Source organism: Panthera uncia (assembly GCF_023721935.1).
Source record: "Panthera uncia isolate 11264 chromosome C1 unlocalized genomic scaffold, Puncia_PCG_1.0 HiC_scaffold_3, whole genome shotgun sequence".
In the NCBI taxonomy this organism is placed as follows: domain Eukaryota; kingdom Metazoa; phylum Chordata; class Mammalia; order Carnivora; family Felidae; genus Panthera; species Panthera uncia.
Window position 1 is genome coordinate 72302277 of NW_026057584.1, and position 21351 is coordinate 72323627.

The 21351-nt window shown below is 35.5% G+C and overlaps 1 protein-coding gene across 1 annotated transcript in view; it reads left to right on the plus strand.

Annotated features, from left to right (window-relative positions):
* The window catches only part of CCDC148 (coiled-coil domain containing 148), a 260873-nt gene that overhangs the window by 62370 nt on the left and 177152 nt on the right, over positions 1–21351 (plus strand). The window contains exons 2-4 of the mRNA XM_049615611.1: positions 5936–5998; positions 7179–7300; positions 15055–15158. Of these exons, the coding sequence (XP_049471568.1) occupies positions 5938–5998; positions 7179–7300; positions 15055–15158 (287 nt within the window). The 5' untranslated portion in view covers positions 5936–5937. The remainder of the gene's footprint in view (positions 1–5935; positions 5999–7178; positions 7301–15054; positions 15159–21351) is intronic.

A 21351-nucleotide genomic window follows, 5' to 3' on the forward strand; every position in this document is an offset into this window, starting at 1 on the left:
CAATTTCTCCTGTGCTTTTGAAATGATTAAAACAGCTTTGAGGATGTAGCAGGAATAAAAGCGTGAGAGGCTCCCCTGAAGTTACTTCCACTCTCTGTGGAACTCTAAAGTCCTTCAGAAACTTCTAGGTTCCTTGCTTCAATTAATTGTGTTCTTTCTACTTTACTCTGCTCCCCAGTCTTTTATTGAAAAGCATATGGGATAAGTAGATTTTTATTTTAATCATTTTCATTACTGAGGTTGATTTAGACTCTCCTCTTTGAGATATTATAGACATAAAAATAGGGATAAACAGAAAGGTTGATTGTATGTAGAATTTGCTTCAAAAGCAAATTTATATGAATTGTGAAAAAGGCAGATATTTTGTAGATTTCCTTTGTCTGATTATGGATTTTTTTTTTTGCAGTATAAGGGTAAAATATTTAAAAAAAATTCTTTTTTCTTAACGTTTATTTATTTTTGAGACAGAGAGAGAGCATGGATGGGGGAGAACTATATATGTATCATGATTGCATTTGTTTTTTTTTTAATGTTTATTTATTTTTGAGAAAGTAAGAGACAGCAGGGTGGGAGGGGGAGAGAGAGAGAGAGAGAGAGAGAGAGAGAGAGAGAGAAAGAGAGAGAAAGAGAGAATCCAAAGCAGGCTCCAGGCTCTTAGCTGTCAGCACGGAGTCTGATGTGGGCCTTTATCTCACGAAGTTCTGATCATGACCTGAGTCCAAATCAAGAGTTGGGCCCTTAACTGACTGAATCATCCAGATGCCCCAGCCAGTACTTTAATAATTGAAAGAAGAGTTTAATATATTTATTCCTCATACAGCATTAAAAAATAACCTTGTGAGTATTTTAATGCTAACATTTTCAAGTTCTATAAAATTCTACAAATGTACTTAACATATCCTATTTTTTAATAGAAAGACTAGTGAGAAATAAGTCAATTCAGTATTAGTATGGAAAATTATACTCATATATACAAGTTCACATCTTAAAGGATTCTTGATGTCATAAAATCCAGTTTCTTTTTTGACTGGTAAAATATAGAAATTGTGGTATCTTTTCCCCTCATATATAGTGAAATAACTATTGCCCCTGCTCAGTATTTTTTAAAATGTATATTTCTTCTTCTTGTAAAAAATATTTTCTAGATTCTGCTCAAACAAAAAGAGGAAACCAAAATCAACTATAATCCTGCTATCCCCAAATTGCCACTATTAAATGTTTGGTACACAAAATTAGAATTATTTTTCTCTATTTAAATTTTATTTCCTTTAATAAGCCTTTGTGGGTGTTTTTAGGGTATGAGTGCTACACACTTCTTGTACAGTTTCTTCCTAGGGATTTTGTTTTTATTCGTTTAGTTGTAGTTGCTCTTTTGAGTCTGAGCTTTTCCATTATGTTTTAATTGAATATGAGATATTTATTATGTAACTGAACACTTTATTTAAATATTTTTATTAACCTTCATGGATTCGCTCTTGGTTCCATTAGTTTTTCCAGGACAATATTTTTATTTGATGCTAACTACAATATAAAATGTTTCATAATGGAAGTAATATGCACCATTCTGCTTAGAATTTAAAAGGGAATTCTGCATGCTAGAAAAATATTGCTTAAACTTAGGCCAAAGTATTTGAATTAACGTTTGAAATGTCATGAGATCTTTCATATGAAAAAGGTTATAATTTGATGCTACATCCAAGATATTTTTCCACGTTGGTGTTGTCCTCACACTGTTTGGCCTGGCAGAAGCCCTATCAATTTTGAAAACTTACCCTCACAGGATGATTGGCTAATCTACATATCTATACAGTTAGACAGTTTAGAGTTCACAAATTATCCATGCATTGTACAATTTTAAGCCTAAGTACAACTGACATTTTCTTCCTTAGTGTATTAAAAGAGATTTTCTCAGCAAAGAGAGGAATACAAATTTTCACACTGTAAAAAGATTACCTTGTTATATAAATGATCTCTTTGCTATTTTTTTCTCATCTCTAGAGAAGCTTACCTACCCCATAGAGACTAGTTGAGGTCATGGATTTTTTTTTTTTTTTGAGTTTAGATTCTCTATCAAGTCTAAAAACTAACTTTATATTAAAATCTTGATTCAATCCTGTAGCTACCGCAAAGCTATCATTACATTATATATCAAAACGTTCTCCCTATACTCTAAGAATCTTCTCATAGAAACATATTACTGGAAAATATTTTCAGTAATTGAATAGCTGTAAAATGTTTAACATTTGATAATACTCATAAGCAATTTCTAAAATGTCACGTAATGTGAACATGAAATAATTTCTAAAACTGTGAAAGCTTTAAAATTATGTAACATGGAAAATTCTGTTCGAGTGGCCATTACTCAGCCAAAAGCATCTCAATGGCCAGCTGAAGTAGCCACTTTGAATTTCACTAGTAAGCATAAAGTTGAAATGGCCTAGATGACATATGCTTGTTTGGGAATCAGAGGCTGCTTGTTTTAGTACAGCTTCATAATCCCTTATCTGAAGTCTGTGGTGCCAGATGTAGTGTCAATTTTTCAGATTTTTAGAGCTGTGATATAGAGCATCTGCCCTATATTCCTTAAGACCGATGGTATCTGGGTAGCACCCCATACAGAAACATATTGACACTTTTGCACAAATGCATGAATGGCCACATTAAATAGAATAAACTTCAGTCTGGGTCAAATTTGCCGCCAAATGATTTCAGCTCAGATTGGATTTGGCCACAATAGTGATTATGAAATAAACCTTCATTTTCAGAGATTTTTGTGTTATGAGTATGATTTAGGACTTGAAGTTCTCTGTGATTTTGGTCATTTTTCTGGGCTGCCAACCATCTCATGCTAAAATGAGAAGTTGGACGAGCTAAATTTTATGCAAACCTTTCAGATTCTGAATCTGAATGTTTATTTAATCCACTGATATAAAAAACACTATAACTAAATCAGTTTTATATTATCTCACTTTAATAATTATTTAGTTTAGAGGTCCTCAACATCCCTGAAAGGTAAGTAGTAAGTAACTATGATTTATATATAAATATTAAAGAATGTAGGTCAAGAAGTGTTTTGGATTCATCTTCTGTACAGTTGCAACCAAACTAGATTTCAAGTTCATGAAGGCAGAGTAGTATTTTTTTTTTTTTGCAATTTTGATTTCCAGAATGTATTCTTTAAAAAAAATTTTTTTTAAATGTTTATTTACTTTTGAGACAGAGAGAGACAGCATGAGTGGGGGAGGGGCAGAGAGAGAGAGGGAGACACAGAATCCGAAGCAGGCTCCAGGCTTTGAGCTGTTAGCACAGAGCCCAATGCGGGGCTCAAACCCACAAACTGTGAGATCATGACCTGAGCCGAAGTCGGACGCTTAGCCGACCAAGCCACCCAGGTGCCCCCAGAATATATTATAAGTTTCTTATGGTCATAATTAATATTTGAACCATGTAGAAATGGTGAGAAATGTTTGGACTTCATGACTTTTCTCTGAACATCAGGAGGAACAAATTAATCAATGTTAGATCAAAGTAACCTAAAGGGAGTCTGCAAAACCCCACTTTGATTCACAGCCTCGATCCTGCAATCTAAATCCCAAGACAAATGAGTCGTAAATCTGAGGGGGCTGGGCTCCCCACTGAGGAAAACCTAAAGTGAATCAATTAAAGAATTGGCGAGGTCTCTCCAAGATGGGGATAGTCAGCTCAGACGGGTGGGAGATTGAGATGAAAACCAGAGGTGAGATGCGGTAGGCAGAGCTCACAGACAGGTTGCTAAGTGCAGCATCCATTTGTTTTGGACACTCACTTTATTTGTGCAGTACCTTTGTTAAGAAAAAAGGAAAAAAAAAGATGTACTTGATTATCTTTGGGCATGGAATGCTTTTTAGTTTTCCATGTTTTCTGCAGTCCCTATGATTTTCACTCTCTCATTGACCCGATGGCCTCTGAGGGCATGTAAATGTGCCATTTCTTCCTGTAGGCTATGCTATTAAGGCAGACTTATAAAAAATGCAAGTTTTTTGTTGGAAGAAAGAGGGTATAGTATGAACTAAGGAATTATTATCGCAGCCCTTCTGGGGGGCTAGAAGACATTGAGCTACTGCCAGCTACCTTTCATTGTTTTTCTCAAATGATATTTATTGAGCATTTACTACCTGTGCTAGATACCAGGAATACAATCAGAAGTAAGACGCACACAGGCCACAAGTTTGTGGAGGAGGACAGATATTGAATCAGGAAACATGCAGATGTGAAGACTGATACGAATTATTATGGAAAGGAAGGAATGGGATGAGAGAGAAACAAGGCATCCTCCCTTAGTTAGACGGAGAAGTCTGGTTAAGTCTCTCTGAGGAAGAACAACATGTTGGTGTAGCTGAAGGCTGAGTAGGAACCAACCAGGTAAAAAGAGGAAAAAAAATGTCTGTAAGGTAGAGAGGACAGCAAGTGGGAAGACCTTGAGGCAAAATAAACGTGGTATGTTTGAGAAATAGAAAGACCAGTGTGGTTGGAATGTGTGGATGAGGTGAGAATGGGGAGATGACCAAGGACAGGTCTTGGAGGGCCTTATAAGCCTCTTGAAGAAGTTTGGGCACTATTTTAAAGAGTAAATGGGAAGCCATTGAAGGGACTCAGCAGGGTCAGACTAGAGTTTTTAAAGGGGTTGCTCAGGCTGCTGTTTGAAGAATGGACTATAAGGGTACAAAGTGGAACTGCTGCTGCCATCAGGCGGGTGGTGATGGTGGCTTGAGGCAGTACAGGTTGATAGATTGGATGTGCAATATCTTCCCCCCAAAAAGAAGAATCCTAACATAAGTTGTAGGTGTCAGTAGAAACCAGACTATAGAGAGGATTGTCAATGTTACTGAGGGCTTGAAACAAGGATTCCTTGTAGAAGTTATTATACACTGGAGTTCATCCCTATATTCCAAAAGCTAGTGGGCAATCACCATGATTCTTGGGAACTTGGCAGTTTCCAAAGTCATGTATGTGTACTACTTTCTCTTCCATTTAGCAAGGTTAGTTTTGCAAAAGCTACTAGATGTGAGTAGTTCAACCTAGTGGATATGGAACAAAATTTGTGAAAAATGGATACTGTTACTTAAGAACCACTTTACTAGTCTGTAGCCCCAGAGGTGCCCTAAAAAAGATGTCAGTTCAGTTCAGTGCTATTGCAGGTTGGGTTCTCAGGAAGGAGACACTGAGGCAGAGCTTAGGGTGCTGTGTATTCATTAGGCATCCAAACCTGTGAAAGGAAGAAGCAGCAGCAGGATTGGGCAGATGAAAAAGTCAGTTTCAATGTAGGTCCGATAAAGTCTGGGTCAACCCTGCCAGAAGCTCTGGATCAAATATTGCCCATCAGGGTGACCCACACTGGGCCCAAACTGGTGGGGCTTTATAGTTCTGCCTTGCTCAGTCATTGGGTATAGGCTGCCCCAGCAATGGTATACCTTTGGACGAGGTAGCTCTCTGAAACTGAGTCTAACCCTGAAGGAAGTGACAGCTGGGAATCAAGTGCTTTCTAGAAATAGACGGCACATCCTAGTGTCTGCTACAAATGCTGATTTGTTTAATGTTACTAGTGAGTCATTTGGCTAACTGCTTTATTCTTTAATTTATGTAGCTTCTTTTTCCTAGGAACTCAGGATAAAGCTTACACAATTTTTAAATCACAAAATATCAGTCACTAAGGCAATCCAAGAGAAAGGGATTAAAATGTTGGAGGTTCAAAGGAGAGATCAAGAACAGGAAAAGCATAGAGGGAAAAAACTAATGGAAGGAAGCTTCTCGAGGGTGGAGAAGTAAATTTTAGTTAAATACAAAGAGTTCTGGCACCCAGTCCTGGGCCTTGTTTTAAAAAACAGTATGATTAACCCATCTTTAAAAACATTTGGAAAATAACACTGAAATTTAGCTGTCTTTTTTTATTTGACAGATATGGAGGACATGAATAAAAGAGACCAGCCATTCATGATGATTCAGAAAAATGATAGCCCAGGTATTATTTTCTACTTCCGTATCTGTTTTATGATTTATGGTGGATGATGCATGATGTAAAGTTGGAATGTTGATTTTCAAAATTTTAATGGAAAGCTCATTATTTGGTCATATTAAAGGTTTCTCCAGTTCCTTGCAATGCATGCTTTAATCTTTTCCAATAGTGATGAGGATAACCATACTTTCTTTTACTGTGCTTGTCCTTAAATCACTTGAAGCCTACTTAAAGTCATGAGATTCATGATATAATTAATTAATCTCAATTACTTTACATTACACAGTTTACTGATTCATATAATTGAGGCAAAAGTGCATTTTTTTTTGTTTGGATTACTCAGATTATTATGCTTTATGCTACTTGGCCTATGAATACCTCCTACCTATGTTTTACTTTATCAAAACAGTTAATATCATACTAAACTAGGACACTTTATGTATTTGGATGGAGATTGGCTGCTTGGTCATTTTATATCATTTTATTCCTGTTTGGCCCATTAAAATTTTAGGTTTTGTTTTCAATTTTTTTCAAATTTAATTGAAATTATTTCAATTTTTCTGTTAGAAATGCAGCTATGACTTAAAAAATCTACTTAATTTCATTCATAAGATGAAACTTAAATATTCACCATTGATGCCTAAAATTTTTTCATTTTTTTTAATGTTTATTTTTGAGAGAGACGGAGACAGAGTGTGAGTGGGTTAGGGGCAGAGAGAAAGGGAGACACAGAATCCAAAGCAGGCTCCAGGATCTGAGCTGTCAGCATAGAGCCTGACGCGGGGCTTGAACTCATGAACCATGAGATCATGACCTGAGCCAAAATCAGACAGATGCTTAACCTACTGAGCCACCCAGGTGCCCTGACGCCTAAAATTTTTTAAATAAAAAGAATGGTCATACTTTGTATCTTGGCATTATAATTTTCTAAAATTCTCAATATATTTACTTAAATGGAAATATTCCCTTTATGTTCTTTTAGAAGTAATTTTATGCAAGAAATATACTGGTGATATTTTTAAATTTTCTAGAGATAGAGGTTCAAGTATAATATGAGTGTTGTAATATTTATTCTTGTTTTTGCTTAAAAATAATTAAAAATAAGACCAACATGTTACCATAACTATATTTAGACTTCCAATAATATACTATTTCTTTGTCATTTTCTTTTTTTGATGAAAAACAGACAATCTGATGTTCCATTTGAAAAATGGAATGAGAAGTACCAAGTATAAACCAGTAGACTATCAACAATTGCATGCATTGACTGAAGCAAAAAAATTAGCTTCTGCCTCTACAGAGCTAAAGGTTAGTTAGAAGTTATGCATGTGTGTATGTGTGTTTTCTAGTTTTGGAAAATTGAATTTCCAGGAAGTAAAGTCATATTTATAATGTAAATGTGAAAATAAATAACATTCTGAATAGTTTTTAGAATCTTCCAACTATTACTAGTAGTGAATAGCAACTATCATTTATTGAATGCTCTTGGACAACGTGGTATATAGCTTACATGCATTCCTCATGTAATGTTCATAACAACCCTGAGATATGAATTCAACTTTACTTTTATTTGTTTATTTATAAAAAGTTTATTTATTTATTTTTTAAAAGTTTATTTATTTTGAGAGAGAGAGAGAGAGCATGCATGTGCACATGGGAGAGGGGCAGAGACAGAGAGGGAGAGAGAGAATCCCAAGCGGACTCCCAGCTATGAGCCCAATGCAGAGCTCGATCTAACAGACCATGAGATCATGACCTGAGCTGAAATCAAGAGTTGGTTGCTTAACCCACTCAGCTACCCAGCTGCCCCTCTACTTTTAGCTTTCAACAATTTCTAACTTGCTCTGAACAATAAAAATTGCAAATAAGGGACAGCCATGGATTATCATTTAAGGCTCTTTCTGCAACATCATACAAATATGCCCTCAGGTGCCTCTCTTTCCTACAATTTCCTTTTATGCCCTGATCTCAGGAAAGGTGAACCTGGACTAGATTTGAAAGGGGTTTAGGTGCAAGTGATTGTGCACGGTATTTTAGGACCATGTATGGTTTAGGATTACTCATGCAGTATATTTCCCTCTTGTGCAAATAATAAAGTACATTATAAACAACATTTTCATTGCTTGGTTGCATTTTTAATTATTTTTTAAAAATCTGATTTGGCAAAGTAACATATTAAGTAATTTACAAGTTTTTATTTTCATTTAATATTTTTGTGTTTTATTAGTTTTCGATGGCTTTTTATGGTTAATACCTTTTTCTTTTTCTTTTTTTTCAGTTTTTATTTAAATTTTAGTCAGTTCATGGTTAATACCTTTTTTTAAGATGTTTTAAAAATATTTTTATTATTTATTTTTGAGAGAGAGAGAGAGAGACAGAGACAGAGCATGGGCGGGGGAGGGGCAGAGAGAGAGGGAGACTCAGAATCTAAAATAGGTTCCAGACTCTGAGCTGTCAGATTAGAGCCCGACATGGGGTCAAACCCACGAACCATGAGATCATGACTTGAGCTGAAGTTGGACGCTCAACGGACTGAACCACCCAGGTGCCCAATATCTTTTGGGCAAATGTTATGATTCCAAAACACATTTCATACCTATTCTAAAGAAATTACCATATATCCATGAGCTTTATCCCCTCAAGTAAGGGAACCTCTCAAATACGACATTATTTGTTCAGTTCAGATATAACTTTAAAATAATTTGATATTATTGATGTTATCAGGACAGTGAAAGAAATTTTATGGCAAAATCACTTATATAACTATCATCCTAATAGAACTATTTCATATTTCTGACTTATATTCTGATCCATTGTATTTATATCACATATACACTACATACATGTATAGAGACATAAACATATACATACACTTTTTATTTTCTCCCATGATAAACATAAACATGAAATCCTGTATACTTTCCCCCTAACACTTTGCCACATAATCTTTATAATATTTAATTACTCCAGTAAATAAATATTTATTATGTGGCTCAACGATACAATAATGAGCAAAATACATCCCTACCCTCATGGAATGTACTGTGTGCAGGAGAGGAGGAGGAGGAAAGTCAGTGTTTATCAAATAATAAAAACATGCTGTCTGGTGTGTACTAATAGGACTTGATCCTAGTTGAGTGGGAAGGCTTTTTTTGAGGCAATGACATTGGAAATGGGATTTCAAGGTCAATAAAAATGAAGTAAAAACAAGAGTGGTGAGTACTTCAAATAGAAAAAGATGCATGCCTTATCCTGATTTTTGGATATTGGGATTGTATCCAGTTTTATGATATTGGAAATCATGCTTTGGTAATTACATATCTTCATGCAGAGACACCTTTCACATTTTAGAATCCTCTACCCCCATAGGATAAATTCCCATGATTGGCATGTTTGGGCTAAAAACTATGAATTTTATTTTTAAAAAAGTTCTTTCCCAAGGTATTGTTCTAATAAAGATACCACCACAGACACTTCTCTACACTCTTATCAGTACTGGAATATGTACATATATATTCATATAGATACACATACATTTTAAATATTATCTATGTATCTACTTGTCCACCAATCCATGCTTCTATGCATCTATCCATCATTTACCAATTTTTTTTCTGGCTGAATGTGGAATGGTTGAATGTCAAAATCAGTGTTTGTTCAAAGTGAATTTCTCTTTGATGACAGAATCACTATCAAAGAATAAACATATTTTAAAATTTTAATTTTTAATGTGGTTTTCAAGTTTTGATATTAAGTTCAAGGGCAGTAATTTCTCAGCCCTGTCAGCTGCTAGATTGCTTCTCTGGTTACTGTGCTACATATTTGTGAGATTAAACAAATGATCACTTTCAACTGACATTTTAAATAACATCAATAACCTTGTTGTTTGTAGAATGTAATTCAGGAAGAAGCTTTTTAGTTACATATTTTCTAGGAATAACTGTACCTGGGATTTATTACTTGGCAAATCTCAAAAAATCCCTTGTCTTCAACTAGTGAAAGTGGTTCACAGTGTGTAGCAATCATTTTGATAAGCTTTTTGCTTCAATTTTTAGTTTCCATAGATTCATAATGATAAGGAATTGTCCTGTTAAGGCATTTTTATAATATCTGTTGTTTTGAATTCCAGTTAGTGAGAACAAAATGTGTCCTAGATACCTCATCATTTTCGAATACTTTCTTCTTTCCTTTTATGGTTTTTATTTTTTAGTATAGCTGGATTAAGAAAGATGTATTGGGAATGTTGTTTTACATGATTTTTGGTCTTACCTTTTCATTTAATTTAGAAGATAGCAAGTTGACATTTTGCTTTTAATGGACTCTTCTAAAATGTGAACAATTTCCAAATAGGACTTTTCTTTAAAAGACTCGTGGCTTAAATGGAATTAGATAACTGGAAATGAAAAATAATTCTTAAAGTTTATTTTGTTTAATGTTTTGAATGCTAAGATATATACCAACCAGTCTACACCAACTAGGATTGTGATAATAATGTCATCTCTATTATTCTTTGTTGTATTGGTATTTACATTTTTGTAAAATGTGCATTGGCTCAAGAAGAATACTTCTTCCTAATGTTACATAGTTAACACATTCTCTCAATATTTGTATTAAATATCAGTTTATTTCCTACTTCTTTTACTAATTAAATGTGTTTTTTCCTTGCACATGAGATTAGCAGCTTTAACAATCATTGTTAATTATTACAGCACTATACTCTGGCAATATTAAATGTAAACATACTTAAATTGAATGATAGAATGTTAACATTTAGAGCACATAAGGAAGTTTTGCTTCAAGTTATATCTAGAATACTTAGTTATATTTGAAAATAAATTAACAATTTCTTTTTTTTAATTTTTTAATGTTTGTTTATTTTTGAGAGAGAGAGAGAGACAGAGAGAGACAGAGAGAGAGACAGAGCAGGAGCAGGGGAAAGGTAGAGAGAGAGGGAGACACAGAATCTGAAGCAGGCTCCAGGCTCTGAGCTGTCAGCACAGAGCCCGACACAGGGCTCAAATTCATGAACCATGGACGCTTAACTGACTGAGCCACCCAGGCACCCCAACAATAATTTCTTGTAATAATTATTGTTAATTAACAGTAAATTCAGAAGACCTGCCTGGTTTCTGTTACTGGTATTATACTGATCAGAGGTGATAGTCCCTATAAAATCCCTGTCGTTGATCATGCACAAATTTTGGGCTGCCAGATAAGACACTGATATGGACGTTGAGTGATCTAGCTTTCACAGGCTGAGATCGAGTCTGAAGCCAAATAGTAGAGTTGGCCTGGAAACAGAGACCAATTTTAGGTACACTGTATGTTAACTATTCATTTCTAGTTTAGGTAAGTATAAAAGGGATCTTTATTATTATTTTTATTGGAATTGATTTGCTTAGCAAGAATGGATATTTCTTCTTGTTCAACTAAGTATCTATCTACTAAATTTTTAAAAGAACATTATGAGAAATTGTGATCATATGCAAAATTAGAGTGAATGATATCATTATCTCTATGTAATTTATCTAGCTTCAACTATAATCAACTCTTGCCTATTGTTTTCTCTATACTCCCTACCATAACTTTCCCCTGTGCCAGGTTATTTTGAAACAAATCTCAGGCATCATAACATTTAACCACAATTATTTCAGTATGTATCTCTAAAAGATTAGGGCTACAAAACACCACCCCAAACCCTAAAATACCATTATCATTAAAATATTAATAATTTCTTAATTTCAAATATCCAGTGTTAAATTTCCCTGATTGTCTTCAATTTTTTTCTTAAAGTTTGTTTAAATCAGCATCTAAGTAAGATCCATATATTATAATTGATTTTTATTTTTTAGATATCCTCCTCTATCCTCCTGTGTTTTTGTAATTTATTTTTTGAAGAAATTGTATTTCTTACAGTCTGGATTTTGCTGATTATATCCTGGTGGTGTCATTTAACATGTGTTTCTGTCTCTTGTATTTCCAGTAAACTGGTGGTTATATCTGGAAACTTGATCAGATTCCGGTTCAATTTATTTTGGCAAGAACACTTATTGATGGAGTTTTTGTGCTACATTCTTTTTCTATCACAAATAGTGCTTCAGTGACTAGTTTTGTTCATTTATCTTCTTACATAGTTTTACCAATATAGTTCTCAGATTGATTTCTATGAATAAGGTTAGGTCTAGATCAAAGGGCAAACCCATAAGAAATTTTGCCCCACCTCCAGATTCCCTTCTGTGGGGGGCTGCATCATTTTGCATTTCCACTAGCAACATAGGAAAAAGCATGTTTCCCTATGGCCTCACAGAGTGTTTTGTGAAACATCTGAGGTTTTGTTAACCTGCTAGATGAGAAATTTCATTTCAGTGTAGTTGGGTTTTCTCTTTTTATTTTTGTTAATAGCTCTTTATACAGTTAACTGTTCTTTTATCTTTATTGAGATATAACTCACATATACTAAAGTGTACATACCTCACCTATAATAAAGTGCACAACTCTTAAGTGTACACCTTGATGAATTTTGACAAATGTATACACATATGTAACCAACACTTCAGTTGCCCACTAGCTATTGTTGCATATATCTAAAGATAGGTCATCTGACCCGAAGGGCTATCATGGTATCTCAAGGTGCCTACCTAGAGTCTTATTATTATCTTGGATCATCACATTAAACCACATAGGAAACCTCTAGTTTCAGATTCCTTGATGAATTTATTGTTTTTTGCTATTTTTAATTCATCAACATTCCGTATAAGTCATCATCCACCTTAAATATTGATTTCGTATGGCTTATTGCCTGCCCAGCAAAATGAATTGGAATCTCCTAGAAATCTATTGATAGAGATCCAACTTTAAATCTTTTTGTTCTTTTAAGACTTTATTTTTCTTCACTTTTGGCCTGAGGATAGAAGTGGAGTCAATGAGTGAACTTACAAAAAATCAAGATGTTCTTTAAAATATTGGAAATGTCTAGTGAAAAATAGTAGCTTTATTTTGACTTTTATAGTCTACTTAATTGGTCTTTCTCTGGACTCAAAGACAGCATTGATTTTTTTAAGCCATAAAAACGTGTCCACATCTTTCACCAATGTGTTTTAATTTTTTTGTACGACATGGACCAAATATGTCAAAGAAATCTAATTTTAAAAGTTGTGTCTGCTGCAACAAACTTTAGAGGCTGTAGGTGGCAAACAGTTGCAATGAGTTTTAAGCATTCTTAAAGCAAACACTAGAGCATCAGATTTTAGAAACATGTACTTTTATGTTTTCAGTAGGTAGAATGAGGATTGCTGAATGTTTTTCTGCAGTGTCCTGTTCTTATTTAAATATACTTTTCTCCTAAATTTCATAATTGTAGCCCTCTTAAGACCCCCCCCCCCGAGGAAAAGATTTGACTTTGACTCCATGTTTTTGTTTTCTTACACCCCTAATTTTGAATCAGTAACCAGAACAGTGGAAGGATAAACTCAAGGTTGAAGTAATCAGTGAATGACAGCTAGAAATAGCATGCATTCTGAAGAGTCTTTTTAGGATTTGTCTTCTGAAGTTTTTATATCTTCAGCATTGAAGATATATCTGTTAAGGCTTTCAGGATACTAAGTATTCTAGTAGCAGAGAAAATATAAAATATGCATGTTTCATCAAATTTCTGATTTGAGAATAGCGCTTTCATAGACATTTAGAAGTACTAATACGGAATACGTGAATTCACCGTACACGTAAGTATCAGTCAGCATCCAACCAGGAAACAGACACTGAAGACTAAGAGAGGACAGGTCTTTAATACAGGAAATTGTTACACAGGTGTAGAGCTGAGAAGGCAAACAGGATACCATGAAGCAATGTAGAGGTTAACAACAGAAGGCACTCCCATGCCTAGGTCAGAGGGACATTAGACAAAGCAAGGCTGTACCACATTCCATCTGCTGAATTTACCCAGAAATTGTTGGAACTGTATTAGAGCTGTCAAGAAAAGTCAGAGCAATGGAGAAGATGCAGATGCTCCTGGAGATGATTGTGATACTAGAGAAGGCAGGCGGAGTAATCCTTTGGCTTCTCCTTTCCCCCCTCCCTTCAGGATCCTACTACTAGTGTCTCCCTTGGCTGAACCTGGCTGCAAGTCAGCTAGTCGGGGTGTCTGGGAAACACAGGCTGCTCTGTGATATGGAGCAGATCAGGGAGATGGCCAACAATGGACATTAAGGCAAACAGATCCAGGCCTGATACAATTTGTCAACAAACTCCAAAGTACTGATTATGTGCTACATTTTTGAAAAGCCATACAATCTGGGGAAAATTTAAATTTAGTCAAAAATGTGGGTTTCAATGCTACACGAGTTTTCAGTATTTCTTTGTCAACTTCTGTACCTTCAAATAAATACTTGCCTAAATTTTTAGAAGTATTTTACTAACATTTAAAAAACTTTATTTATGAAGGCATGGAGTTGAAAGACTAAAATTACATGTTCAAGGTCCTATTTCTAGTAGGTGCTGAAGCTGAGACAAAAGCCAGGCCTCCTAACAACTTATCCGACTTTTCCCCATCCTATGCTGAAGGATCATGTAAAAGCCAATGTGAACACTAAGGTTCTATGTGATTCTGACATTTATGAGCTTTAGGATCTTGGCCACGTTTTTTAACCTCTCTGAACTTCAGTCCTCATGTGTCAGTGGGAATAGTGATGCCCATAGTGCCTGGCAGGGAAGATGTATCAAAAAGATGAGAAAATATATGGAAAGCTACTGAAAAATTTTCTGAGACTACATGAATTAAGGTGTTATTTGTTGTATGTATGGAAAATATAATTACCTATCTTTTCATAGATACTTTAAAAACAATTTTTAAATTGGCCAGTATTCCAAACCAGTTTCTCTTTCACCTCCCTGGTTTTTGTTTAATGAATTATTTATTTTAAGGTGGACCCTGTATCAGAAGTTGCACTAATAGGACTGAACAGAGATAAATATGTAACTTAGAAATTACAAATTAAACAATTTCATTGTGGAAAACACATTCAGAAAACATTGGAATTGCTCCTCTTTTGTTCCTCTAAATCTAGATCCGAAAAGCAGTGCAGACTTCAAAAGCATCTAAAGAGCAGACACTAATAAAACAACACAAGCAAGTGTGGTGGCAGGAACACCAAAGGCTAAATGACGTCAGGTAAGAATCGAGGGAAATCTCTATAAGAGCATTTAAGACTCGCTAAGAGTTGTACTTACTTAGACGTTCTATAACGTTCCGTGTTAATGAAGCCATTAAACTAAAAATATAAAGTTATGCTTTGTGAGTCAAATTGAAATTCTTTCATTTCCTCAATTTAATTTGGAATCCAGCAAATATGTTAATATGGCTTTTGCTTTGCTTTGGAAGAAAAGATAATCTTCTATATCTGCTGATCACTTAACTCTTCTACACTCCCTTTCATACTTGTAATTACTCATTTTACTCTTAGCATATTGAATTATAATGTCTTATTTACATGTTTGCTTTCCCTATGAAGTGGCAAACAAGGGCAAACATACCATCAGCTTCATCTTTTCCTTGTAGGATTTGGAGGAGATCTTTGACTGCTTTCAATGAATGAATGAATGAATGAATGAACTCAGGGATTCAAGTTGTTGACTGATTTCTAGATGTAACTGCATTATGACTAAGTCAATTTGCATTTTTGACTTTTGTCATTATTTCCAGCTCTCATTTCAAGGTGAAGTAACAAAATAATGATTCTATACTTGTTCTTAAATGCAATCTTTGAAAAATAAATTTCTTTTCAAAGGGCAGGGCAAAAGGAGAAGGCAGATGTGTTTTCCCTCCATTTGAGGTAATATACTAGTTTTAAGGTATACTTTAAAAATGTATATTTTAATCGGATATTGTATATCACAATAGATTATTTTTGTAGTTTACTCAAATTCAAATTTCTAAAGGTCATTAACTTTACTTTTTTTTTTACCTGTTAGAAATATTAATTAGAATAGAACTGAATTGCCAAATGGTTTTTGAGCAAATTGACATTTTTAGCCCTATCAAGTCTTTCAATTCACCATTTATTTTAGTCTATTTAGTGTCTTTCAATAGATATAGAGATCTTGCATATCTTTTATAGGTTTATTTCTAAATACTTTATTTTTATGCTATTGTAAAAAGATATTTATTTATTTATTTATTTATTTATTTATTTAACATCCAAGTTAGTTAGCATACAGTGCAACAATGATTTCAGGAGTAGATTCCTTAATGCCCCTCATTCATTTAGCCCATCTCCCCTCCCACAACCCTTCCAGTAACCCTCTGTTTGTTCTCCATATTTAAGAGTCTCTTATGTTTTGTTTACCCCCCTGTTTTTATATTATTTTTGCTTCCCTTCTCTTGTATTCATCTGTTTTGATCTTAAATGCCTCATATGAGTGAAGTCATATGATATTTGTCTTTCTCTGACTGACTAATTTCGCTTAGCATAATACCCTTCAGTTCTATCCACATAGTTGCAAATGGCAAGATTTCATTGTTTTTGATTGCTGAGTAATACTCCATTGTGTATATATACCACATCTTCTTTATCCATTCATCCATCAATGGACATTTGGGCTCTTTCCATACTTTGGCTATTGTCAATAGTACTGCTATAAACATTGGGGTACATGTGGCCCTTTGAAACAGCACACCTGTATGCCTTGGATAAGTACCTACTAGTGCAATTGCTGGGTCATAGGGTAGTTCTATTTTTAATTTTTTGAGGAACCTCCATATTGTTTTCCAGAGTGGCTTCACCAATTTGCATTCCCACCAGCAGTGCAAAAGAGATCCTCTTTCTCCGCATCCTCACCAATGTCTGTTGTTGCCTGAGTTGCTAATGTTAGCCATTCTGACAGGTGTAAGGTGGTATCTCATTGTAGTTTTGACTTGTATTTCCCTGATGATGAGTCATGTTGAGCATTTTTTCATGTGTAGGTTGGCCATCTGGATGTCTTCTTCGGAGAGGTGTCTATTCATGTCTTTTGCCCATTTCTTCCCTGGATTATTTGTTTTTTTGGGTGTTGAGTTTGATAAGTTCTTTATAGATTTTGGATACTAACCCTTTATCTGATATGTGATTTGCCAATATCTTCTCCCATTCTGTCGGTTGCCTTTTAGTTTTGGTGATTGTTTCCTTCGCTGTGCAGAAGCTTTTTATTTTGATGAGGTCCCAATAGTTCATTTTTGCTTTTGTTTCCCTTGCCTCCAGAGACGTGTTGAGTAAGAAGTTTCTATGGCCGAGGTCAAAGAGGTTTTTCCTGCTTCTCCTCGAGGATTTTGATGGCTTCCTGTCTTATGTTTAGGTCTTTCACCCATTTTGAGTTTATTTTTGTGTATGGTGTAAGAAAGTGGTCCAGGTTCATTCTTCTGCATGTTGCTGTCCAGTTTTCCCAGCACCACTTGCTGAAGAGACTGTCTTTATTCCACTGGATATTCTTTCCTGCTTTGCCAAAGATTAGTTGGCCATATGTTTGTGGGTCCATTTCTGGGTTCTCTATTCTGTTCCGTTGATCTGAGAGTCTGCTCTTGTGCCAGTACCATACTGTCTTGATAATTACAGCTTTGTTATACAGCTTGGAGTCCGGGAGTGTGATGCCAACAGCTTTGGTTTTATTTTTCAAGCTTGCTTTGGCTATTTGGGGTTTTTTCTGGTTCCATACAAATTTTAGGATTGTTTGTTGTAGCTCTGTGAAGAATGCTGTTGTTATTTTGATAGGGATTGCATTGAATATGTAGATTGCTTTGGGTAGTATTGATATTTTAACAATGTTTGCTCTTCCAATCCAGGAGCATGGAATATTTTTTTTCATTTTTTTCAATTTCTTTCATAAGCTTTCTATAGTTTTCAGTGTATAGTTTTTTCACCTCTTTGTTTAGGTTGATTCCTAGCTATTTTATGGCTTTTGGAGCAATTGTAAATGGGATCGATTCCTTGATTTCTCTTTCTGTTGCTTCATTGTTGGTGTATGAGAATGCAACCAATTTCTGTGCATTGATTTTATATACTGCAACTTTGCTGAATTCATGGATCAGTTCTAGCAGTTTTTTGGTGGAATCTTTGGGTTTTCCATATAGAATATCATGTCATCTGCAAAGAGTGAAATTTGACTTCTTCCTGGCTGATTTGGATGCCTTTTATTCCTTTGTGTTGTCTAATTGCTGAGGCTAAGACTTCCAATACTATGTTGAATAACAGTGGCAAGAGTGGACATCCCCCCTGTCTTGTTCCTGACCTTAGGGGAAAGCTCTCAGTTTTTCCCCATTGAGGATGATATTAGCAGTGGATCTTTTATATATGGCTTTTATGATTTTGAGGTATGATCCTTCTATCCCTACTTTCTTGAGGGTTGTTATCAAGAAAGGATGCTGTATTTTGTCAAATGCTTTCTCTGCATCTATTGAGAGGATCATGTGGTTCTTGTCGTTTCTTTTATTGATGTGATGTATAACATGGATTGTTTTGTGGATATTGAACCAGCCCTGCATCCTAGGCATAAATCCCACTTGGTCATGGTGAATAATTTTTTTAATGTATTGTTGGATCTGGTTGGCTAGTATCTTGTTGAGGATTTTTGCATCCATGTTCATCAGGAAAATTGGGCTATGCATCCTTTTTAGTAGGGTCTTTGTCTGGTTTTGGAATCAAGATAATGCTGGCTTCATGGAAAGAGTTTGGAAGTTTTCTTTCCATTTCTATTTTTTGGAACAGCTTCAAGAGAATAGGTGTTAACTTTTCTCTAAATGTTTGGTAGAATTCCCCTGTAAAGCAATCTGGCCCTGGACTCTTGTTGTTTGGGAGATTTTTGATTACTAATTCAATTTCTTTACTGGCTATAGATCTGTTCAAATTTTTTATTTCTTCCTGTTTCAGTTTTGGTAGTTTACATGTTTCTAGGAATTTTTCCATTTCTTCCAGATTGCCCATTTTATTGGCGTATAATTGCTCATAACATTCTCTTATTATTGTTTGTATTTCTGCAGTGTTGATTGTGATCTCTCCTCTTTCATTCTTTTTCTTTTTAATGTTTATTTATTTTTGAGAGAGAGACAGAGTGCAAGTCAGGGAGGGGCAGGTAGAGAAGGAGACACAGAATCTGAAGTAGGCTCCAGGCTCTGAGCTGTCAGCACAGAAGCTGATGTGGGACTCGAACCCACGAACTGTGAGATCATGACCTGAGCTGAAGTCGGACACAACCCACTGAGCCACCCAGGCGCCCCTCTCCTCTTTCTTTCTTGATTTTATATATTTGGGTCCTTGCCTTTTTCTTTTTGATCAAACTGGCTAGGGGTTTATCAATTTTGTTAATTCTTTCAGAGAACCAGCTCCTGGTTTCATTGATCTGTTCTACTGTTTTTTTGGTTTCGATAGCACTGATTTATGCTCTAATCTTTATTATTCCCTGTCTTCTGCTGGTTTTGGGTTTTATTTGATTTTCTTTTTCCAGCTCATTGAGATGTAAGGTTAAGTTGTATATCTGAGAACTTTCTTCCTTCTTTAGGAAGGCCTGGATTACTATATACTTCCCTCTTATGACCACCTTTTCTGTGACAGTTTTTATTTTATTTTATTTTTTTAATTTTTAGTTTTTTAATGTGAAATTTATTGTCAAATTGGTTTTCTTACAACACCCAGTGTTCATCCCAACAGGTGCCCTTCTCAATGCCTATCACCCACCCTCCCACCCCCCATCAACCATCAGTTTATTCTCAGTTTTTTTTTAATTTTTTAAAAAAATGTTTATTTTTGAGAGAGACAGAGGCAGAATGTGAGTGGGTTAGGAGCAGACAGAGAGGGAGACACAGAATCCGAAGTGGGATTCCAGGCTCTGAGCTGTCAGCACAGAGCCTGATGCAGGGCTTGAACTCATGAGCTGTGAGATCATGACCTGAGCCAAAGTTGGATGCTCAACGGACTGAGCCACCCAGGTGCCTCAGTGTATTCTCAGTTTTTAAGAGTCTCTTATGGTTTGGCTCCCTCCCTCTCAAATTTTTTTCCCTTCTCCTCCCCCATGGTCTTCTGTTAAGATTCTCAGGATCCACCTAAGAGTAAAACATATGGTATCTGTCTTTCTCTGTATGACTTATTTCACTTAGCATAACACTCTCCAGTTCCATCCACGTTGCTACAAAAGGCCACATTTCATTCTTTCTCATTGCCAAGTATATTCCATTGTGTCTATAAACCACAATTTCTTTATCCATTCATCAGTTGATGGACATTTAGGCTCTTTCCATAATTTGGCTACTGGTGAAAGTGCTGCTATAAACATTGGGGTACAAGTGCCCCTATGCATCAGCATTCCTGTATCCCTTGGGTAAATTCCTAGAAGTGCTATTGCTGAGACATAAGGTAGTTGTATTTTTAATTTTTTGAGGAACCTCCACATTGTTTTCCAGAGTGGCTGCACCAGTTTGCATTCCCACCAACAGTGCAAGAGGGTTCCCATTTCTCCACGTCCTCTCCCGCATCTATAGTCTCCTGATTTGTTCATTGTAGCCATTCTAACTGGCATGCGGTGGTATCTCAGTGTGGTTTTGATTTGTATTTCCCTGATGAGGAATGACATTGAGTATCTTTTCATGTGCCTATTGGCCATCATGTCTTCTTTAGAGAGACAGTTTTTATTTTAAACTTTATTTATTTTGAGAGAGACAGAGAGCACACGCATGAGCTAGGGAGGGGCAGAGAGAGGGAAAATCTCAATCAGGCTCCGCATGGTCAGGATGGAGCCTGATGTGGGGTTTGAACTCACAAACCCATGAGATCCCAACCTGAGCAGGAATCGAGAGTCAGATGCTTAACTTACTGAAGCGCCCAAGCAGCCCTATAATTTTTATTTTAACAAGAATTGTTGAATCATAAAATTTTCAGGGTTTATTTGTACACCTTACTACTTTCACTACACAGGGATGTTTTATAACCAAATCTCTGTTAGGAATACATATAGTCTTTTGCTCACACTTTTAGTTTTATAACATTTTTTAAATATCACCTTTTTACAGAGGATATCACGAGGTTTTACCAACAACAATTAAATGTTGTCTGTAAATGCATCTTTAAAGATAAAATTAACACCAGCATTCACACTGTATGACTCAGAGCATCAGAGAACTCTCTAAGCCCAGCTCCTGAGTTCATTCTCTAGCCATTGGTTGTGTGACTCCCTTTGTTGTCTCTGTGGTTTGCTCATTTGGGATAGACTCTTTCAACTGAGAAGTGGATGCAATAGCTGATTCTAAGGAACCAAGCTTTCTGACCTGCTGATTTTCTGCAGGTCTCCTGGCTATTAATTCCATTATTGGAACTTTAACGTATTCTCTTGCTCTGTCTTTCGTG